A 17,905-nucleotide genomic window follows, 5' to 3' on the forward strand; every position below is an offset into this window, starting at 1 on the left:
CCAATGTCGAGTACACGTGTAACAAAGACGATAAGGAATCAAGAGTGAAGAATGAAGGATAACAGAAGATCGAGACTTTTCCAGTCACAGAAAACGCATGGCAATGACATGCATCAATGGGGGACGGATACGTTCATCTAGCAAATGAGAGAGCCGGTAAAGAGGAGAGGAAGCATACCCTGAAGAAGACAGTTATATGGCCTTGTAAGTAGCTGGAATGGACGCACGCCTATTAAATGAGTTTCCTGGCTACCGACCTACCGACCTACCTACCTATCTAGGTAGCTAGGTATTAAGAGACCAAGTCAACAAAGTTGACGAGTTGAAGTGATCAGACTAACAAGAGATGGAGACGATGCACACCCACCCCGGCGAGCGGAGGGAACGTACTTAGTTATAGGGCGGTTCCTGGATCTGGGGAGGTATGTAGGTACCTAGGTACTCGACCTCGACACTCTGCCTGCAGCCAGTCAAATCAATCGGGTGGTCCGAGCTGCACTCCCAAATTTCTCGAGCATAAGCAGGGGGTACGTACCGTTCGTCCGCGGCACCTTCCTGCGCGATAGCTGCAACTGAATTGCTTCAATGCCCAAACGATCTCGCGCGAACTCCCCGTCAACCTGTCGCCCTCCTTCTTCGTTGCATCGCCGCGGCATCAATCTGTGATCAATCTCCACCGCCGCCGCCGTCGTCGCCGCCATCGCGCTCTATCCAAACAACGCGTCTGGTAGCCCACACCGTTCAACAGTCCTCCCTCGCCCCGTGCGGCTTCCCATTCTCTCTCTCTACTTCCTTCGCATCCCACCATGTCGTCGACGACGCCTTCGCCCCCGACATCGACAATGACCCCGCTCAAGCGCGGCTCTTCCGGTCTAGATGAAGAGTCGAGCAGCAAGCGCCAAAAGACCAACACCCCGACGCCCGTGCCCGCAGTCGTTGCCGGCAGCGACGAGCCTTCCCTTCCCTGCGCCACCAAAGTCACCATTCCTTCTCTCGACTACCAGGCGAAAAGCGGCCTCGAACGAAGCATCGGACTAGCATTGCAGCATGTCGGCTTTGATGCTGCTACCCCCGAAGCCATGGAGGGCTTTCTGGGGACGGTAGAGACGTGTAAGATTTGTCTCAGCGCTTGCTTGACATCGCCTCGCATTCATGGGGCGCTAACATTGCTCTAGACATGGCCTCCTTTATCCAAGACCTCAAACGCGTCGCTCTCTCTGCGCGCCGTGAGCAGCCAACACCGGCCGACTTCGAGTCCACGATGCGACGCTTCACCCTCAAGACCATGGTGCTCAAGCCCCATATCCGCCATCCCGTACCAAAGGCCAAGCTTGAGACGGAATACTTTAACCCGCTGGTCGAGGATCTGGACGCCTACACAACTTTACCGCTCCTCGGCGACGAGCTGAGCGGCAAGCCCGAGAAAGAAGCCAAGTCGTACATACCGAAATCATTTCCCGATTTCCCCAGCAAGCATACCTATAAATACACTCCTCAAGAGGACGACACTGGGCGGGACCCCCAGAAGACGAGGGAAGAAGCAGCAAAGGCATCCAAGCAGGGAGAGGAGGCCCTCCGAGGCCTGGTGCGGGCGGCAAAGGTCCGAAAGCAGAAGGAAATCAGGTCCTTGTCGGAGCGGGATCCGATGACCAAGGAGCGATACTCGCTATGGGCAGCCGCCATGGAGGGCTTCGTCAAGAAGGAAGGCGGCGCATCAGGGCAACTCGAGATTGCTGATCATAGCATGATTGTCAACTCGGATGCGCGCCATCTGCGCAGAGAGGTGCAGCGGCAGAGCAAGCGAGCCGCCGGCCAAAGCTAATCGTCCGACCATGCGCGCAGTCAAACGCGAGGCCACGGTGCTCCTCCGCCGGGTGAGACCAAGAGGCGAGACACAGACGGAGAGACGGCGACCACGTCCAGGTCACACATTTTGAACGGCATCTACTTGGTGGACTAGTGGTGGCATTGGGCCGTGGCCATCATGATAGGAGGCCACCAAGGTTCTTTATTCTGGAAAACGGGACATGCATTCAGCAAGGCGTTTGGGGCGTTCAATTGCGAGCCGCACAAGAACACTTTTGACGAGGGGTTGGCACATCGGCGGTGTCGTTTTTACCTTAGCGTCATGGATTTTCGAAGCGTACCATACATACAGCGATGGCATAGTTGAGGAAGGGCATCGTGATCGGGGTTTAGGAGCGGGAAAAGAAAACAACAGTCCGAATATGGGCGATAACATGGTCGGGATTGACAGCAATCATGAACAATTCGAATGCGATGAGGCTTCACGTGAGTAACACTAGAGTGACGGGCACCCTCCCTCACGAATGATGATGTGCGACTTGCTCTCTCGAGTTCCGTCTGAAACTGCATACATCGCTGATGGATGATCATTTGCTCTAGAGCGGCGGTAGGCCATGGGGTTGGCTATGAGGCAGGCAAAGCAGAGTGTAGAGATTGGACGAGCATCGCACATACATGATCGGTCGTGACACTCAACAAAGAGACAGAGAGAGGAAACAAAAATCAAGACAATCAACAATAACGACAACATCAACAACAACAACAAGAAGAAGAAGAAGAAGAAGAAGAATAGTACCTAGCAAAAACTACTTGTTACCGACCCAAGTCTCATTCTGCAAGAGCCCCCTGCAGCAAGTGACATGCAACTTCTGTCTGGAACAATTTGCGGCGGGTCCTGTCAGCCTCGCCAGTCCCGGCGCAGCCACGGGCATCACCCATTGGCTCCAGCCCCACCTGGCTTAACGCAAGGCTGCGTCGCCCCTTCCCACCTGCCAGGCCCTAACCGAAGTTTGCTAATTTTTCCCACCCACACCCAAAATCCGGAATTCTCAGCAAGCTCAAGGGTCAAAGGTGTGACGCTCAGAATCAACTCCAATCTTTCTACCTTTCCCTCACCACTCAATCGACCTGATTGCCTCATTTCCCAATGGCTGAGCAGTTGATTCTCAAGGGTACCCTCGAGGGCCACGTAAGTCGCTGTCCCGTCGCCTGCCCGCACGCCGTTTGCGCCCGCGCCGTCGCTGGCGTTGGGCGCTGACGCTGCGATTCGCTTCGCTTTTTTGGCAATTTTCGCAATCGCTGACGGTTGATGCATATTTTCAGAATGGCTGGGTCACCAGCCTGGCTACCTCCATGGAGAAGTACGACCACCACCTTCCTATCCTTCTCCTCCCTCTTCCCTCGCTCCGAAATCCTCCTTTACCGGCGATGATCTCGACAAGAGATGGGGAATTTTCGAATTCGGCATCCGACATCGAGTTCTCGGCACGGAAAGAGAGGGGGAGAGAGAGATGGCCGCGCGGGGCCGCGAGACATTTTTGGGAAACAGAACGACAGTCGCTAACACTTCGCCAGCCCCAACATGCTCCTGTCCGCTTCCCGTGACAAGACTCTGATCATCTGGAACCTCACCCGTGACGAGTCCCAGTACGGTTACCCCAAGCGCTCTCTCAAGGGCCACTCCCACATCGTCTCCGACTGCGTACGTCTCTCGAACCCATCCGAACCTCGCGGGAAACTCCCAGCTCCTGCTGGATCGTTGGGAATCATGGGCTGATGGAAAGGAACAGGTTATCTCCTCGGACGGCGCCTACGCCCTGTCTGCCTCTTGGGACAAGACTCTCCGCCTTTGGGAGCTTGCCACCGGCACCACCACTCGCCGCTTCGTCGGCCACACCAACGATGTTCTGTCCGTCTCCTTCTCCGCCGACAACAGACAAATCGTTTCCGGCTCCCGCGACCGCACCATCAAGCTCTGGAACACCCTCGGTGACTGCAAGTACACCATCTCCGAGAAGGGTCACTCCGAGTGGGTTTCCTGCGTCCGCTTCAGCCCCAACCCCCAGAACCCCGTCATTGTCTCCTCCGGCTGGGACAAGCTCGTCAAGGTCAGTTTGAGAATACCCTCCCATTTACATGTCCCTTTTTTTTTTTCCCTTGTACTGCAAAAAAGGAAAAAATAAGGGATCCCACCCTCCACTTCGACATGATGCTTTGCAACCAAAAGTATTTGCTACTTCAGAGCCTGTTCTGCAGGCCATGAGACCATTATTCACCAATGCACTGATCTCGCACACCCAAACCCGTTTTCGCCCCCTCTGGAGAAACGTCTTGTACCGGACTAGTCAGACTAACAAAGCGGCAATTTCTAGGTCTGGGAGCTCAGCACCTGCAAGCTGCAGACTGACCACATCGGCCACACCGGCTACATCAACACCGTCACCATCTCCCCCGATGGCTCCCTCTGCGCCTCCGGTGGCAAGGACGGTACCACCATGCTCTGGGACCTTAACGAGTCCAAGCACCTCTACTCCCTCAACGCCAACGACGAGATCCACGCCCTCGTCTTCTCCCCCAACCGCTACTGGCTCTGCGCTGCCACTGCCAGCAGCATCATCATCTTCGACCTCGAGAAGAAGAGCAAGGTTGATGAGCTCAAGCCCGAGTTCACCGCTGTCGGCAAGAAGAGCCGTGAGCCTGAGTGCGTGAGCTTGGCCTGGTCCGCCGACGGCCAGACCCTGTTCGCCGGTTACACCGACAACATCATCCGTGCCTGGGGTGTCATGTCGAGAGCATAAAGGGCGTGAAGCTCTCTTCTGTTCTCTTTCTGGGTTATGCGATGATGGTGACGATGTGTGGTGGGGAAAGGGCTCTGAGATGGTAGATCATGGCGGGCGTCCTAGGCTGGCTTCCTCGTTATGTCTTTCGGGATGCGCAGGGTCAAATCGATTTGTGAAAAAAATTGGGGATGAGACTGCATTGCTGGCTTATAGGTAGCCTACGAAAGGACTCTGGACATCAACCCACGTAACGCCCAAATCAAAAGATCCTGGCAAACTTCAAAAAAATTAACCGTGTTTCTCGTTCACATTGTGATGTTGACTTGGTCAGCGCACACGCCAATGGGTAACCCCCTTTCCAGAGTGATGGTTGTGATGTGAAGCCATGCTCGGATCCCCCCTTGCCCTTGTCCTCGGGATCATGTCCGAGAATGCAAAGCAACCACGTGTGTTCCATCATGTGTATGTATTGATTGGGTGAAGGCCAAGCCAAGCCTGTGGTTGTTACCCCTTATTATCCTCACGCAGTCAAGGTTATTTTGGATCCCGTCAAATGTGAAGGGTATGTTTCCGGGCCCGTCTTGGTAGACTCACAAGCCATTAACTGCTTGATTGTTGATTTGAGGCTAGATAGACACTGATGGAGAATGTATTTTGACCACCTGTAGGTAGGTAGGTAGGGTAAGGAGACGTTTGGGGGCGGAGCAAGTGCCTCGACCAAACGCAACCTTTTTGGATTTGCATCTCCCTGTTGGCTTTCACCTCGTGACTGTTGTCGCCGTGCCGAGGGAACGGTGTATCTATTCGCCTAGGAGGACGGTTCGGCGTTCTTGGGAAGCATTTCAAGGCAGGCCTGGTTCCAGCAACCAGCCTCGGACGACGTCTTGTAGGCATCGAGCTTGCCACAGAACGAGCCATAACGGACGGTGCTCGAGTCGTTGGTGCCGTCGAACTCGCCGCCGGGCTTGACCCACACGACTGCGTCGGCGAGCTCGAGGCTGACTTCTGGAGCATCTGGGTCGAGAAGAAGGGAGAAGAGGTCCGGCTGAAGCGCCACTGAAATAAAAGGAAGGGAAGGGGGGGAGAAGAGGGAGGAAGCTATAGGGGACATACAGCTTGCTTGGTGACGAGGCTGGGCAGCGAGTCGGGTTCGGTGACGAGACCAAAGGCCGTCTTGGTGTGAGCCTTGAGGATCCCGACGGCGGGGTCGTTGTGCTCCTTCTTGTACCGGCTCAGTTGGCCAACCTTGAGCTCACCTTAGCAGCGCAGTCGTGATCGGGGAGGTCGTAAATGACGACGCCGAGGATGTGGCGGCACGGGACGTCGAAGATGGCAGGCTCGAGACGTCCTATGTTGGCAATAGTGTCACTGTAGGCAGTGGCATCATCATCTCGCCATCCGTCGGCCAGTTTAATGAGAAGCCAGGCCCAATGAGGGAGATACCTTTGCTTCTTGGTGATGTTGTTGAAGGGGCTCTTGATTAACGAAAGGGGTGAGGCTGTCTAGTGCGATGATGACGGCCAAAGTGCATACATAGTATATGAGCTACAATATCGAATCGACAAGCCACTTCGTAGGCTAGCCCGTAATTTTTCTATAGCTTAGACATCGAATCGGGAACCAGAAGAAGAGTAAGCTGACGGACCAACGTGTCTGTTTTCTCATCACTTAGCTTCGGCAGATATGTAATTTGTTTAAACCCTTACTCCGTCATCGATTTGGCGAGAAGGTAACGGGAGCAACTCCTGCTGCGTCTCCGCCCTCAGAACGCCATGTGAGATGCCACGAAAAGACATTTGTAGTAGCCATGGGTTGTACATCCTGGAAGGCACGCGTGGGCTGCCTGCCCATGAGGAAACACACTGTTGCGGCCCAGGGCCGTAGGTCCCAAATCGACAACCAATGTCGGGTGCCGGTGCTGAGCTTCAATTCCCCTTGTGTGTCCGGCTAAATTTCCCGAGCTTGGCCAAATGCCATGAGAGTACAGGCAAGTAGTTAGAGAGTTCTTAGTGGATGAGTTGTCGTTCATTCGCGTAGATAGTCACGATGTCGAGACACTTTGAGCATACCGCGTTAATCGACCAAATTGGGAACGGTAAGCATGCTTGGCGTAGTAGATGGCTTATACCAACGGTCTCACCTGCGAGCGACCCGCCAGACTACCTATAGGCAAACCAGCGTCTCAATGAGCTGGTCGAGCTTACAATGATCAACTTGAGTTCGTCACGGGTACTGCAGGGCGGTGAGCGCCATGGAAAGCTCAGTGTATTCGTTTTAGTAACAATTTTTTTTGGTCCAACGCCCGTTTCTAAGAGCCTTGATCGGCCCCTCTATCTTCTATGTTACATTCGTGTCTCCGGGGACACTTGGCCTTAGTGGCCACAAGGGATGGCTGTCTCGGCGAACGCCAACGGAGCGGAAGCAACTCAAAATGAGAATGGGATGAGCCGTTGCTCGCGTGAGAGTTGCCTCCAGTTTTGCCGGGCCGTCTCGTACCTCCTTACATGAAAGGGGGCAGAGAGAAGGGGTAGCCGCCGTTCTTGATGCGGAACACGCTGAGGAGGAAGCTGTACATGAGGAAGAGGACGCCGCCCCAGGCCAAGACGGCGACCTGCTGTCTCTTGCTGTCGCCGATGCGAGGGACCTTGACGGTAAGAGAGATGGCGCAGAAAGACAAGACGCCGTCTAAACTTTGTTAGTTTTGGAGGAGCAAACAACCATTGGGAAAAGGGGGGGTGGGGGGAACATACAAATGGCGGCAACAATCTGCGTCTCGAGGCCAAACTGGTTCTGGAAGCCACCGGCAAAGTAGCTGATGCCACCACGACCGTCTGCGGCGACGTAAGGGACCTTGCGGATGTGGTTGAACATGTGGCCGCTGGTGAAGAGCAGAATGGCAATGAGACTGATGGCGGCCCACAGGTTGCGGTTCTGGATGATGGGGAGGATGTAGGGCGATGCAGTGACGAGGACGGTTCCGGCACCAAGAACAATGGTAGTGACGGAGATTAAGCGCATCCAGTTGATGGGGCGCGTCATGGGGGGGTGAGGACGGCCGGTGAGGTGCCGTGTAAGCCAGGCATGGACCTGCTCGGCAGACTGAGGTCTATTGCTTGTTAGCTTCACGGAGAGCCACAGCAGTTCCTGCAAGAGTTCAACTCACCCGCTAGTGAAGTCGTACTGCAGGGGGTCCGCAGAAGGGACGGCGTGAGGGCCGACGGTGGGCTGGAATAGAAGCAGGACGGGGGCGGTTTGGAGGCCGAGCTAGGTGACGATTGTGTTAGCGACGCAGCTGTGCAGTGGCTTCTTCGCGAGTACACATACCGACATGAAGATTTCGCGGCCGTCGGAGAAGTCCAGAGTACCGAAGAGAAGGCGCGAATCGCCTTTCTTGTCACCCTTGATCCAGGTCTTACCCAGAAGATCCCATTCCGGCTGGAACTCCCGGCAAAGCTGGCAACCGAAGCGGTTCTCGAGGGCAGTCAGAAGGACTGCGACAGTGTAATCGCGAGGTGCCGAGGTCAAGGCCTTGTAGCTGCTGTCGGCAAGCTTAATGGGGGACGAGCTGAGAGCCTTTGTGTGGTATTCTTTGAAGCGTTCCTCGGGGGTCTTCTTGGTTGCAAAGGCACCGGCGGCGAAGCTGGTCGCGACCAGTAGAGAGCGGAAGAAATGCATTTTGAGGGGCTTGAAATGGTAGACGGGGTAGCAATCGAATAGTGGTTTGCGGTGCAGAGTCCGTGGCCAATTGGCCTTCGTATTCTGTGGCGGTGGAGTTGTCAAGCGTAACGAATGGGTGCGCCGCGGATGTGTTCGTTATCGTGGTGGTGGTGATCGTTGTCGTCAGGATCACACTGAACAATAAAGGTCCCGTCCCGTGGTGTTGAGCTCGAACTGGACAGCTCTCATCAGCGATTGACAGCCCACACACAGTGGAGTTGTGTTACAAGCTGGGGGAACGAGTACGTACCGGACACGGAGCCGAAGCTTGCCCGGGGCCGGAAATTGTTTTGTCCTGTCCGGGGAGTGCCAAAGACACAGTGGGGCAATGCTGCCTAGGGTGGAGTGGGGTGGGGGCTCACACCGTTGGTTGACGGGCTAACCGCTTTGGGAACCATGTTTACCTTCTCGACCTCCATTTCCAAATCCATCCGCAAACGCCACCCATCCACCAACCCCATCCTGACATCGACATCGCCAATCTCGAACGACACCAGTACGGGCCCTAAGGACCTCGCGCTCTGTTTGCGATACAGAATCTGTGCCTAATTCCCTCGGTACTGGAACGTATTCCTTCGCTGTTGGTTGGCTACTTAACCCCAACGTCTCGTCGCGCCCACGCGCAGAAACACACACACACACACACACACACACACAACCAACTCCCACAATGCCTTGCAAAACGAGGAACATGGAATCGGACGAGGCAAGTGATTGAATCTTCGAGCAGTGATACTCGCTGCGACGAGACCCATTCTGACCACCGGTGTGTGCAGCGGATGGCGGCGGCTCACGAGCTGGAGATGAAGCACCAGAGACACATACACATCGCCCAGCTCATTGTCAAGGAGGAGGACACGAGAAGACAAAAGGTCACCAAACAAGTTCTCCTTCACGAGAACTCGACATTGCGCGAGCTGCTTGCCGAGAAGGAATCTCAGATCAACCAACTCTCCGACAAATTCGATCAGGCGCGCAGTGACCTAGACTCGTTGAAGGCGACAAACCGCGACCAGGAAACACAGCTGAAAGCCCAGAGAAGGGAGTTCGACCACATCAAGGTTGGTTTACGCTTACCCGGGATCGATCCCCTGGCCTTTGACGAGCCGTGTTAACTCTGAGCGTGCCAGGCCGAACTCGAATCTTTAAATAGCATGTCCCACGAGTCGACCAAGGTGCTGGCCGAGAAGCTCGCTCTATCCCGAGAGGTGAACACCATGAAGCCCGAACTAGAACACCTGCGGTCGCAAGTCGCCCACCACCAAAACGCAATCGCCGAGAAGCTAGAATTGGAACGTCAACTCAACATGGCTGAAGTGGAGCTGGCCGCCGTGAAACGAGCACGAGAAGAACAGGCGGCCCAGGCGGAGGGCGACAAGACGACCGAAGAAGAGCTGCGACGTAAACTCAAGGATGCCGAAAAGAAGTTGACCACCGAGAAGCGTGAGAAGGAACAATTGCAGGAAGAGCTGGAGGCGGCCGTATCCGCTGCCAAGGCGGAACAGACCAACTCAAAAGTCGAGCGCGAGCTGACGAAGAAGCTTCAAGAGCTCGAAAAGACGCTCTCCGCCGAGAAGCGGGAGAGGGAGAAGATGCGCAAGGAGAGCGAGGTCGCTCTGTCAGAAGCCCAGGCCCAGAACGAAATGCTCGAGCAACGTCTCGACACGGTCAAGTCCAAGCTCCGGAACACGCAGGAAGAGCTCAAGGCAGTTCGCGCAGAACTGGTTGCCCGGCCGGTGGCCGCAACAAAGTCGCAACCCGCTGCACGCGCTGGAGGCGCAAAAGCGCAGGCTGGCCGGAAGCGAAGAGTCGAGGAACTCACCATCAACGACATGAGTATCGGAACTCCGGAAGATATCACTCGCGGCAGACGCCCTGCTAAGAAGAAGGGCCTTGAGCAGTCTCTTTTGGGCGAGAAGTCGCTGTTCTCCATCACGCCCTTCTTAGCCAAGTCCAAGACGCTCAACGTTGAAGATGCAGTTGCCGAGGAGGATGAAGAACAGGACGCGGCTGATGTTAGCTATATTCCGCTTTCCCATCAGTCCCAGTCTCAGGAGGTTGAGGTTGAGGCCGAACCAGATGTGGACGACAAGGCTGAGCCCGAGGAAGCGGATGAGGAGGAGGGTGAGGAGGCTGAAGTACCAGAGGAGAAGCCTGCCAAGGCCATCAAGGCCAAGTCGAAAGCCAAGACCGAGGGCAAAGAGAAGAAGCCTCGTGGCAGACCCAAGAAGGCTTTGGCCGAGGCATCTACGAACGTGCCTGTGCAGGTGGCTCCGGCTGCAGTTAGCAAGCCCTCGACCAAGGCGAGCTCATCTCTCGAGCAAGTGCCGGAAGAGGCCGAAAGCGAACGTGAAGAGGAGGCAGCGCCTCCAAAGGCTGCCGGCGCCGGCAAGAAGGCCACTATACCTGCGGCTACCGCCGTGGGAGGAGGCGATCAGGAAGCCAAGAAGAAGAAACGCAAGCTTGGCGGTGATACGGCGACCCTGTTTGACGACGATGACGAGGTTGCTCCTGCTCCTACTAAGCGGCCCGGCAAGGCTGCCCTGGGTGCCGGAAAGGCTCTCGGCAAGACCCACCTGACCATGGTGCGTAATGCCGGCGCCTTCGGTAAGAAGACGTTCTCGCCGCTCAAGAAGGACAAGAGGGGAGTTGGTGCGAGCTTCCTGGCGTAAGGAGCTTTTGTACCCTTGCATTTACATGCGCATGAGGCTAGGTTATGCCTGGGTTTCCCGGCTTATGAAGAAGGCGTACAAGGGCATACAGGACAATGCATGGGTGGCGTTTTGGGTTGCTTTTTTGGGGGGAGGAGGGTTTCTGAACGAGGCCGGTGTACAGATAGGGTTGGTTCTGATCAATTGAAGAGGCCCAACCAGCTGCATTTTGACACGCCGAGGTTATCAAGCGAACAATTGAATCAGAGACCGATCCATTGTGATGAGACGGTTGAGAAGTTCTGACTCGAGGTTGGAGTTGGTCGAATACAGACAGACAGGCAGATAGGCATACAGACAGGACCCCCCCTGGTCGTACGGTACGGTGAAAGGAGCTTGGACCAATCAACTTTCTCGGCCCAGCTTCATTTGCAGAAGCTTCACTGCAGCATCTAAGATTCTCATCTCATGCTTTGCGTCTTGACGGAGGCAGCGAATCCCCCCCACACTGATTAGTATCGAATTCCGACCTGTATCGCAGGTTTTTTTTCTTATTATTCTACGTAGAAAGCCTCAAAATCTTCTACCCAAAGTGGTCTGTGTGGAGAGGGGGAGGGCCAATTCCATCATCCTCGTGTTCTTCAATCTTACCCCCGTTGCCGGCACCATGTCAAAAGCGGCAGCATGTCGCGCTCTGTTGGGCGTGACGCAGCGTCAAACGACCATGAATGCAGTCTCTGGGTGTCTGCAGTGCCGAATCAACCTCGCTGCCAGTCGCCAGACGCGGGCATCATCGTCTAACTCGCGGTGGAAGATGAGGCAGGGCAGGGACATGTTTGCGCGCGAGGCCAAGGTGCAGGGGCTCAAGAGCCGGGCTGCGTTCAAGCTTCTCGAGGTACGAGTATTCCGCGAACCCATAACTTTCTGAAGCCGGCCAGCTGATCTATATCCACAGATGGATGCCAAGTACAAACTCTTCCGCAAGGGACAGACGGTTGTGGACCTGGTATGTGCTCACATGTGTGATTCAGAAGAAGAAACCCTCTTGATGAAGAGGAGATGAGACTGATATTTAATTTCTTCTCGAAAGGGATACGCCCCAGGCAGTTGGTCGCAGGTATGAAGAACCCCTCCCAGGCGCGAAACTCACCGGCGCGTTCCCGCCAAAAGGTCGGGTTCATGACGTTTAGATGTGACAAAATAGGTCGCCGTCGAGCGGACGAAACCCAACGGCCAGATCCTCGGCATCGACATAATCCCCGCGCAGCCGCCCAAGGGCGTCTCAACGATTCAGGGCAACTTTCTCTCGCCCGACGTTCAGGACATGGTCAAGGAGTACCTTTCGAGGGCCAAGAGTCGCAAGTCATCCTCGCCGCCGCCGCCGCCGCCGCCGCCGTCGTCGGAGGAGGACCAGCAGGACGACGCGGACGCGGTGATGGACGACAGACCAAGCTACATCGACATGGAGAGGGCGGCGTCCGAGACCGTTGCAGAGGCGGAGGCGCCACCGAATGCCGCCAACGGGGCAGAGGCCAAGAAGGGGCGGCTGGTGGACGTGAGTATTGCGCATCCCTCGATTGTTGCATCAGCCCCCTTCCACATGAGCATGGGCTAACCAACGCGGGCAGGTTGTGTTGAGTGACATGTCAGCACCTTGGGACCAAACATCCGGCTTCGGCGTGAACAGTCTTAGTAATCCCTATAGCAGGATGATGAACACGAGCGGCATGGCCTTTCGAGACCACGCCGGCAGCATGGTGCGCCTTGCTCTCTCCCCCCCCCCCCGCCGGAATTCGACTGACTGAGAAAAACGAACCATCAGGACCTCTGCGGCGTCGCGCTCCAGTTCGCCAACGACACGCTCAGGAACGGCGGGCACTTTGTTTGCAAGTTCTACCAGGGCTCCGAGGACAGGGAGTTCGAGAAGAAGCTCAAGACGCTGTTCGCCAAAGTCTTTCGGGAGAAGCCCGAGTCGTCGCGCAGCGTATGTTTCTGGGCCACCGACCCGCTGCCAAGTCTTTGACTCTTGGTTCTGACGTTGACACAATCTACAGGACTCCAAGGAGGCATACTTTGTGGCGCTCAGGAGGAAGGGCAACGTGGAGTTGGAAAGGGATTAGAGATTGTAATGAGTTTGAGGTATTCCGAGGTCATGGGAGGCATGTCACGAGTTCCAGTGTCAGTCTTGTGAGCTCCCCCCTACCCGCTTGGAGATATATCAACAGAGATGCAACAAGTATCGCTTTGAGAACATATACACACATGCAACATCACAAACGAGTGCCAATTGATGATGTGTGTGAAGTGTGAAATAAAAAAATGCCGGCCTGAACGACCGCTCAAGAGATGCCATTCGACGCCATGCGAGAAAGTTCGTAGTCGTCAATTCTTTGTTTTTGGATACCTAAACACGCCAGTACCATGCAGAAAAAAAGTTCCCTGTAGAGCACGACGGATGATTCCCATCCCCGCCGGCATACCATAGCGTGTCCACCAACGCGACGCGAGCGCGCACGACCAACCCCGATAGTTTTTGTGGTAGAGATCCGAGTGATGATGGTGATGGCCACCAACGCTTAGACCTTGAAGCCGCGCGAGCGTCTGCGACCACGGGCCTTCTCGAACTTGCGGCCCTTGGACTCGACGTAGGGCTTCTGCAGAGTGTGTCAGTATACGTTCCGGGGCCGGGCTGCAGCAGCAGCAGAAGCAGCAGCGCGGGGCAAGGGGGGATGCGGACCTTGTGCTTGTGGGGACCGAAGCCGAAGTGCTTGACGGCCTCGCGGGAGTTCTTGGGTCCGCGGAGCAGCAGGGTGTTGCTGCCAGTGGGGGCGCGGAGGGCAAGCTGGTCGAGGGTGATGGCCTCGCCGCCGGCGGCAACAATGCGAGCACGGGCGGTGGCGGTGAAGCGCAGGGCGGCAACGGTCAACTTGGGGACGGTCAGGAGACGGTTGTCGTCAGTGACGGTACCAACGATGACGATGGTGCGCTTGTCGTCCTTGTTCAAGTTGCCGACGATGCGGGAGATGGAGACGGGAGGGCGGTTGATGCGCGACATGAAGAGGCGGCGCAGGATGACCTTGTTGAAGCTGGCGTCAGTGCGACCTGGCATTGAGACGTTAGCACATGTCTTCCATTCCTCTCCTTCACTTCATGATACCCGATGGCAGGTTCCTTTTTTTTGTTGTTCCTTTTTTCGTTTCCAGCCAGTCAAGAGGGGGGGACAATACGTACGGGTCAGGAAGCGGTAGAGCTTCACCAAGAGCTTAAGGTAGACATTGTCGCTCTTGGGAGCCTTGCGGTGCGTGCTGCGCACGTGGTGGCGGTCGAGATCGATACCTATAATCAGGGTGAAGAGCCCATCGTCAGCCTTTTGGTTCAAGCATGCTCTGAATGAGGCGGGAGTCCATCAATCCGTCGACCACGGCGGAAGAGAAAGCCTGGCCACAGGCTCCCGCGTGAGCGCAGGAGACGTGGAAGCAATCTCATCTTTGGTGGGAGGAGAGGATCTTTCTTTTGTCCGCGCGCCCAGTTCGCAGAATAGCAACAGCAGGATTCAGTTCCATCTGCTCTCGAAACGCATCCGTCGTGGACGAGGGACCGAGAGAAGCAGGGCAAACAAGAATCCGCGTGCACAATCCACTCGCATGTAAAGGCTTGGAATGGGAGTTCCTACGTACCCATTTTGTCGAAAGACTCCCGAAGTTGGCGAACTGAGTCAAATGGGCGGCCGTGATGTTGTCGTCGTCGTGTTGCAAAGGGAAAACTCTCAAGAGATTTCCGAGGTGGGATGCCACAATTACGGCCCCTTCCTGCACGGCACAAAAAAAATCCTGCTGTGTGGGCTTAGGGCAAAGTGCAAGTGGAAAATGAGCCAATCATGGGTCGTTATTTGCGAGTGGATCAATGAATTTGCATGTGGGGCCCGCTAGATCGAGACTGGGTCAGGGTCGGGGTGGGTCGGACTCGGAGCTGCAGTAGCAAACACGGCGGAGCCAGCAGGACCGACCCCCCTGCCAGGCTTCGGTCAGCAATGTTTTCTTCCTCGGTGAGAGCCAGGTGTAGTGCATGACAAATTCAGAAACGCTCATGCTGGTGAACATGGCAACTACCTATAGTGGAGAGTGGAAAAAGAGGGAGGGAGAGAGGGTGAGGGGGCGAGAGAGAAAATAAGAGCCATAAGCACTGTTGTGCCATCATAGCCTCGAGTCAAACAACCTGACCGACTTCACTAACGTGCAAGAGACTAGATTCACGTCTTATATTGAGGCAATCCTTGGTCTATCTGGGCCGGTTCTACAACACCGGTCCGCGTGAGATGCCGGTGCGTGGGCTCAGCCCTCCCATGCTGTGAATGTGCGCAGGTAGCGGAAGCTCCTGCCAGTCCTGTTGAATGCTCGAGCGAGTCTTGTTGTAATACATTATAGAAACACTGATGGATGAAATACCGGGGTGGAAGTCCCAACCCGGAGAGGCAGTCTTTCTGCCTCGCTGTAGCCCCGACGGAGCCACTGTCTAAGAACAACCCAACCTCTCCATGCTCGATCCCCTTTTTCATAATCCTCTCGCTCATATAGGGCTTGGGCCGAGCCGAGATGAATCCTGTAGAGTAAGTTTTGCGACGCCCTCCACATCACATGGGCGTCTCAGAGTCGGCCTCAGGCTTGAGGGAGACCAAGAAGTCACGACATAACTCGAAACTGAGCCAGCTCGAGGCCATGCTGGGTGCGACCTTGAGCAGGTTGGGGACGATGCCCTTGTACATGCCCTTGAGGCCCTCCTGGGCAATAATGACCTTGACGGCATCAGTGACGGACTTGTACTGGTAGCCCATACCCGTCATGGTGTTGATCTGGAATCTTCGGCGCAGGACGTCGCTATCATCTTTGTTCAGCAGGGCCAGCATCGGCTTCATCTTCAACGCAACTTACAAGGGGTAGGTGCAGGTCTGGGCAACGGCACCAGAGATAGCACCAGCCAGCAGTTTCCGGACAGCGCTGGGGTTTTTGTCGCCCTCAGGGGTCAAGTACTTGCGAACCCACTCGTAGACCATAAAGTTGAGGCCGACCTGTCCATGCAACGTCAGAGCTGTCTGGACGGACGGGGTCGTGTTTGCCTAGCGGATAAAACACTTACGTAGGGAGCGACACCAGCGACAGTAGGAATAATGCCTCGGTACAGGGCAGAGACACCACCCTCAGTCTTGTACATCTTGACCATGGTGGCCCACATGCCGGGGAGCTTTTCGGATCTGGGACCCAGCTCGGCAAAGGACGCAGACTGAATGGACAGTCGGGTGCGAACAATGTCAAGCGGGTATGTGAAGAAGACGGACGTGATACCAGCCATACCGCCACAGGTTAGACGGGCGATTGGAGAGAGGTCTGCATTAGGGGTCGACTCAAAGATGCTCTGCAAGCCGTTAGCCCACACCTTCACACAAGCATGCGCGCAAGTTGCACTAGTTGCACAAGGCATCCGTCCAGGGCCGGCAAAGGAACCAGGCCACCAAAGAGGCTGGTACTCACCCTTTTGTAGAAGTTGTAGCTGCCGAATTGGACAGCAGAGTAGGGCACAATGCGGACGCAATTGGTTCCGTTGCCTCTCATGAAACCTCTCCAGCCTTCCTCCCTCCACATCTTTGCTAGACCCTGGCCAACGGACAGCTTGTAAGCATCTCTTCCAACGCTCTGGATTTGGAACAAGATCTTGAGTCGCTCAAGAGGCGAAACAACGGTTCGGGAGACGGCACCGGCAACACCTCCGGCGCAGAAGGCTGCAACGACGGGCTGGGAGACAGTTTCGCGAAGGCGGACGAACTGAACCGGGACAGGGGGCGGGGCCGGAGCAGCTGCGGCAGTCCCTGCCGCGTTGTTCGGGGACTACAAGCGAAGATTGGACGTCAGCTACATGTTCTATCCCTTCTTTTCCCCTTCTCCTGACCCTCGGGGCAAGGGCCGGAAGGGGCGATTCGGTGCGAGAGGTGAATCTAGACGTAGGTAGGTACACTTACAGACGACATGACTTCAGGCTCTGGTCAAGGAGCAGCGCGGGTATATGTGCGTATTTGGTGCAGGCGCAAGACTCTTGGTTGACGACCACACTGGTGAACCTCTGAAGCCACCTTGTTGCTATGGCGTTGCTTGCATTTAAGGGTTCCGGGGAGGTGTTATGGGAGGAGCCGTGTGTCCAGAAAGATTTGCGACTCCTGGGTAAAAGACGGAGGAGCAGGGGCGGGGGGGGAGGAAGCGTGCTCCCAAAAACCAAAAAAAAAAAAAAAAAAAAAAAAAAAAAAAGAATGACCCAAAAAAGAAGACTGGAGGGAATATCCGTCAAGTCTGAGAGGAGATGGAGAACAGCGACGGCGACATAATCGAGGGTGTATTCAAGGGAGAGGGGGCTTTCCGAGCATCAGAGGCGTCTCGTGGTCAAGTCAGGACGGTCGACGATAGTGGTGTTGGTGGTCGAGTGCGTATCGCGGTTTTTTTTCTCCGGCCAAAGGTGTTGATCAAGGGTGTCTCCCATATGCCGCGGCTGAGGCGCAGATAGACGTAGGGTCAACAACAAGGGCCGTACGGGATGGGAAGGAAGCTTCGTCGACGGTGAGAGGGCCGAAGAGCGCTTGCCTGGCGAATCGTGTACTTCTTCGAGTCGACGATAATTGGGTAGAGGCGCGGGTTGTTGTCGTCAGAGGCGAGGGAAAGGGAAGAGTGACAGGTCGAGGCTCGCAGATGGTTGGAGACGAGACGAGGGTCGATGCGGTCGGCGGAGAAGGGGAGGAACCGAAAGACGGACAGCGAAACGGGTAGCTCGAGAAAAGGGGAGGTTTTGTGCCGAGGCCGTTGAGTTGACTGCGGAAGGAAAGCAGTCAATGAGGGGTGGAAGACGAGGTCGCGAGAAGAAAGGAATTAGCAAGCTGGTCGGTCGTGACAGACACCGGACGACCAAGACACG

General features: G+C 55.6%; 8 protein-coding genes across 8 annotated transcripts; 4 read left to right on the plus strand and 4 right to left on the minus strand.

The window, feature by feature from the left end:
• Window positions 1–806: 806 nt before the first annotated feature.
• GLRG_09197 (uncharacterized protein) lies at window positions 807–1,822 on the plus strand (the record flags this gene model as incomplete). Its single annotated transcript, XM_008099882.1, has 2 exons — window positions 807–1,110; window positions 1,176–1,822. 2 exons carry the CDS (start codon window positions 807–809, stop codon window positions 1,820–1,822), a joined length of 951 nt encoding a protein of 316 aa, XP_008098073.1.
• Window positions 1,823–2,953: 1,131 nt separating this feature from the next.
• On the plus strand, window positions 2,954–4,604 carry GLRG_09198 (WD domain-containing protein; the record flags this gene model as incomplete). The annotated part of the gene is made up of 5 exons (XM_008099883.1): window positions 2,954–2,995; window positions 3,130–3,167; window positions 3,382–3,508; window positions 3,597–3,914; window positions 4,179–4,604. 5 exons carry the CDS (start codon window positions 2,954–2,956, stop codon window positions 4,602–4,604), a joined length of 951 nt encoding a protein of 316 aa, XP_008098074.1.
• A 790-nt stretch (window positions 4,605–5,394) lies between these two features.
• GLRG_09199 (exoglucanase 3) lies at window positions 5,395–5,697 on the minus strand (the record flags this gene model as incomplete). The annotated part of the gene is made up of 1 exon (XM_008099884.1): window positions 5,395–5,697. One exon carries the CDS (start codon window positions 5,695–5,697, stop codon window positions 5,395–5,397), a length of 303 nt encoding a protein of 100 aa, XP_008098075.1.
• Window positions 5,698–7,086: 1,389 nt separating this feature from the next.
• Window positions 7,087–8,261, minus strand: GLRG_09200 (OST3/OST6 family protein; the record flags this gene model as incomplete). Its single annotated transcript, XM_008099885.1, has 4 exons — window positions 7,087–7,271; window positions 7,337–7,692; window positions 7,750–7,850; window positions 7,911–8,261. The coding sequence occupies 4 exons, from the start codon at window positions 8,259–8,261 to the stop codon at window positions 7,087–7,089; spliced, it is 993 nt and encodes a 330-aa protein (XP_008098076.1).
• An 821-nt stretch (window positions 8,262–9,082) lies between these two features.
• GLRG_09201 (uncharacterized protein) lies at window positions 9,083–10,975 on the plus strand (the record flags this gene model as incomplete). Its single annotated transcript, XM_008099886.1, has 2 exons — window positions 9,083–9,364; window positions 9,434–10,975. 2 exons carry the CDS (start codon window positions 9,083–9,085, stop codon window positions 10,973–10,975), a joined length of 1,824 nt encoding a protein of 607 aa, XP_008098077.1.
• A 646-nt stretch (window positions 10,976–11,621) lies between these two features.
• Window positions 11,622–13,074, plus strand: GLRG_09202 (FtsJ-like methyltransferase; the record flags this gene model as incomplete). The annotated part of the gene is made up of 6 exons (XM_008099887.1): window positions 11,622–11,849; window positions 11,910–11,960; window positions 12,159–12,509; window positions 12,583–12,711; window positions 12,777–12,938; window positions 13,009–13,074. The coding sequence occupies 6 exons, from the start codon at window positions 11,622–11,624 to the stop codon at window positions 13,072–13,074; spliced, it is 987 nt and encodes a 328-aa protein (XP_008098078.1).
• A 456-nt stretch (window positions 13,075–13,530) lies between these two features.
• GLRG_09203 (eukaryotic ribosomal protein L18) lies at window positions 13,531–14,635 on the minus strand (the record flags this gene model as incomplete). Its single annotated transcript, XM_008099888.1, has 4 exons — window positions 13,531–13,608; window positions 13,692–14,056; window positions 14,186–14,290; window positions 14,632–14,635. 4 exons carry the CDS (start codon window positions 14,633–14,635, stop codon window positions 13,531–13,533), a joined length of 552 nt encoding a protein of 183 aa, XP_008098079.1.
• Window positions 14,636–15,584: 949 nt separating this feature from the next.
• Window positions 15,585–16,973, minus strand: GLRG_09204 (uncharacterized protein; the record flags this gene model as incomplete). Its single annotated transcript, XM_008099889.1, has 5 exons — window positions 15,585–15,828; window positions 15,883–16,019; window positions 16,088–16,363; window positions 16,480–16,833; window positions 16,965–16,973. 5 exons carry the CDS (start codon window positions 16,971–16,973, stop codon window positions 15,585–15,587), a joined length of 1,020 nt encoding a protein of 339 aa, XP_008098080.1.
• Window positions 16,974–17,905: the final 932 nt, after the last annotated feature.

Source organism: Colletotrichum graminicola (genome assembly GCF_000149035.1).
Source record: "Colletotrichum graminicola M1.001 genomic scaffold supercont1.46, whole genome shotgun sequence".
Classification (NCBI taxonomy): domain Eukaryota; kingdom Fungi; phylum Ascomycota; class Sordariomycetes; order Glomerellales; family Glomerellaceae; genus Colletotrichum; species Colletotrichum graminicola.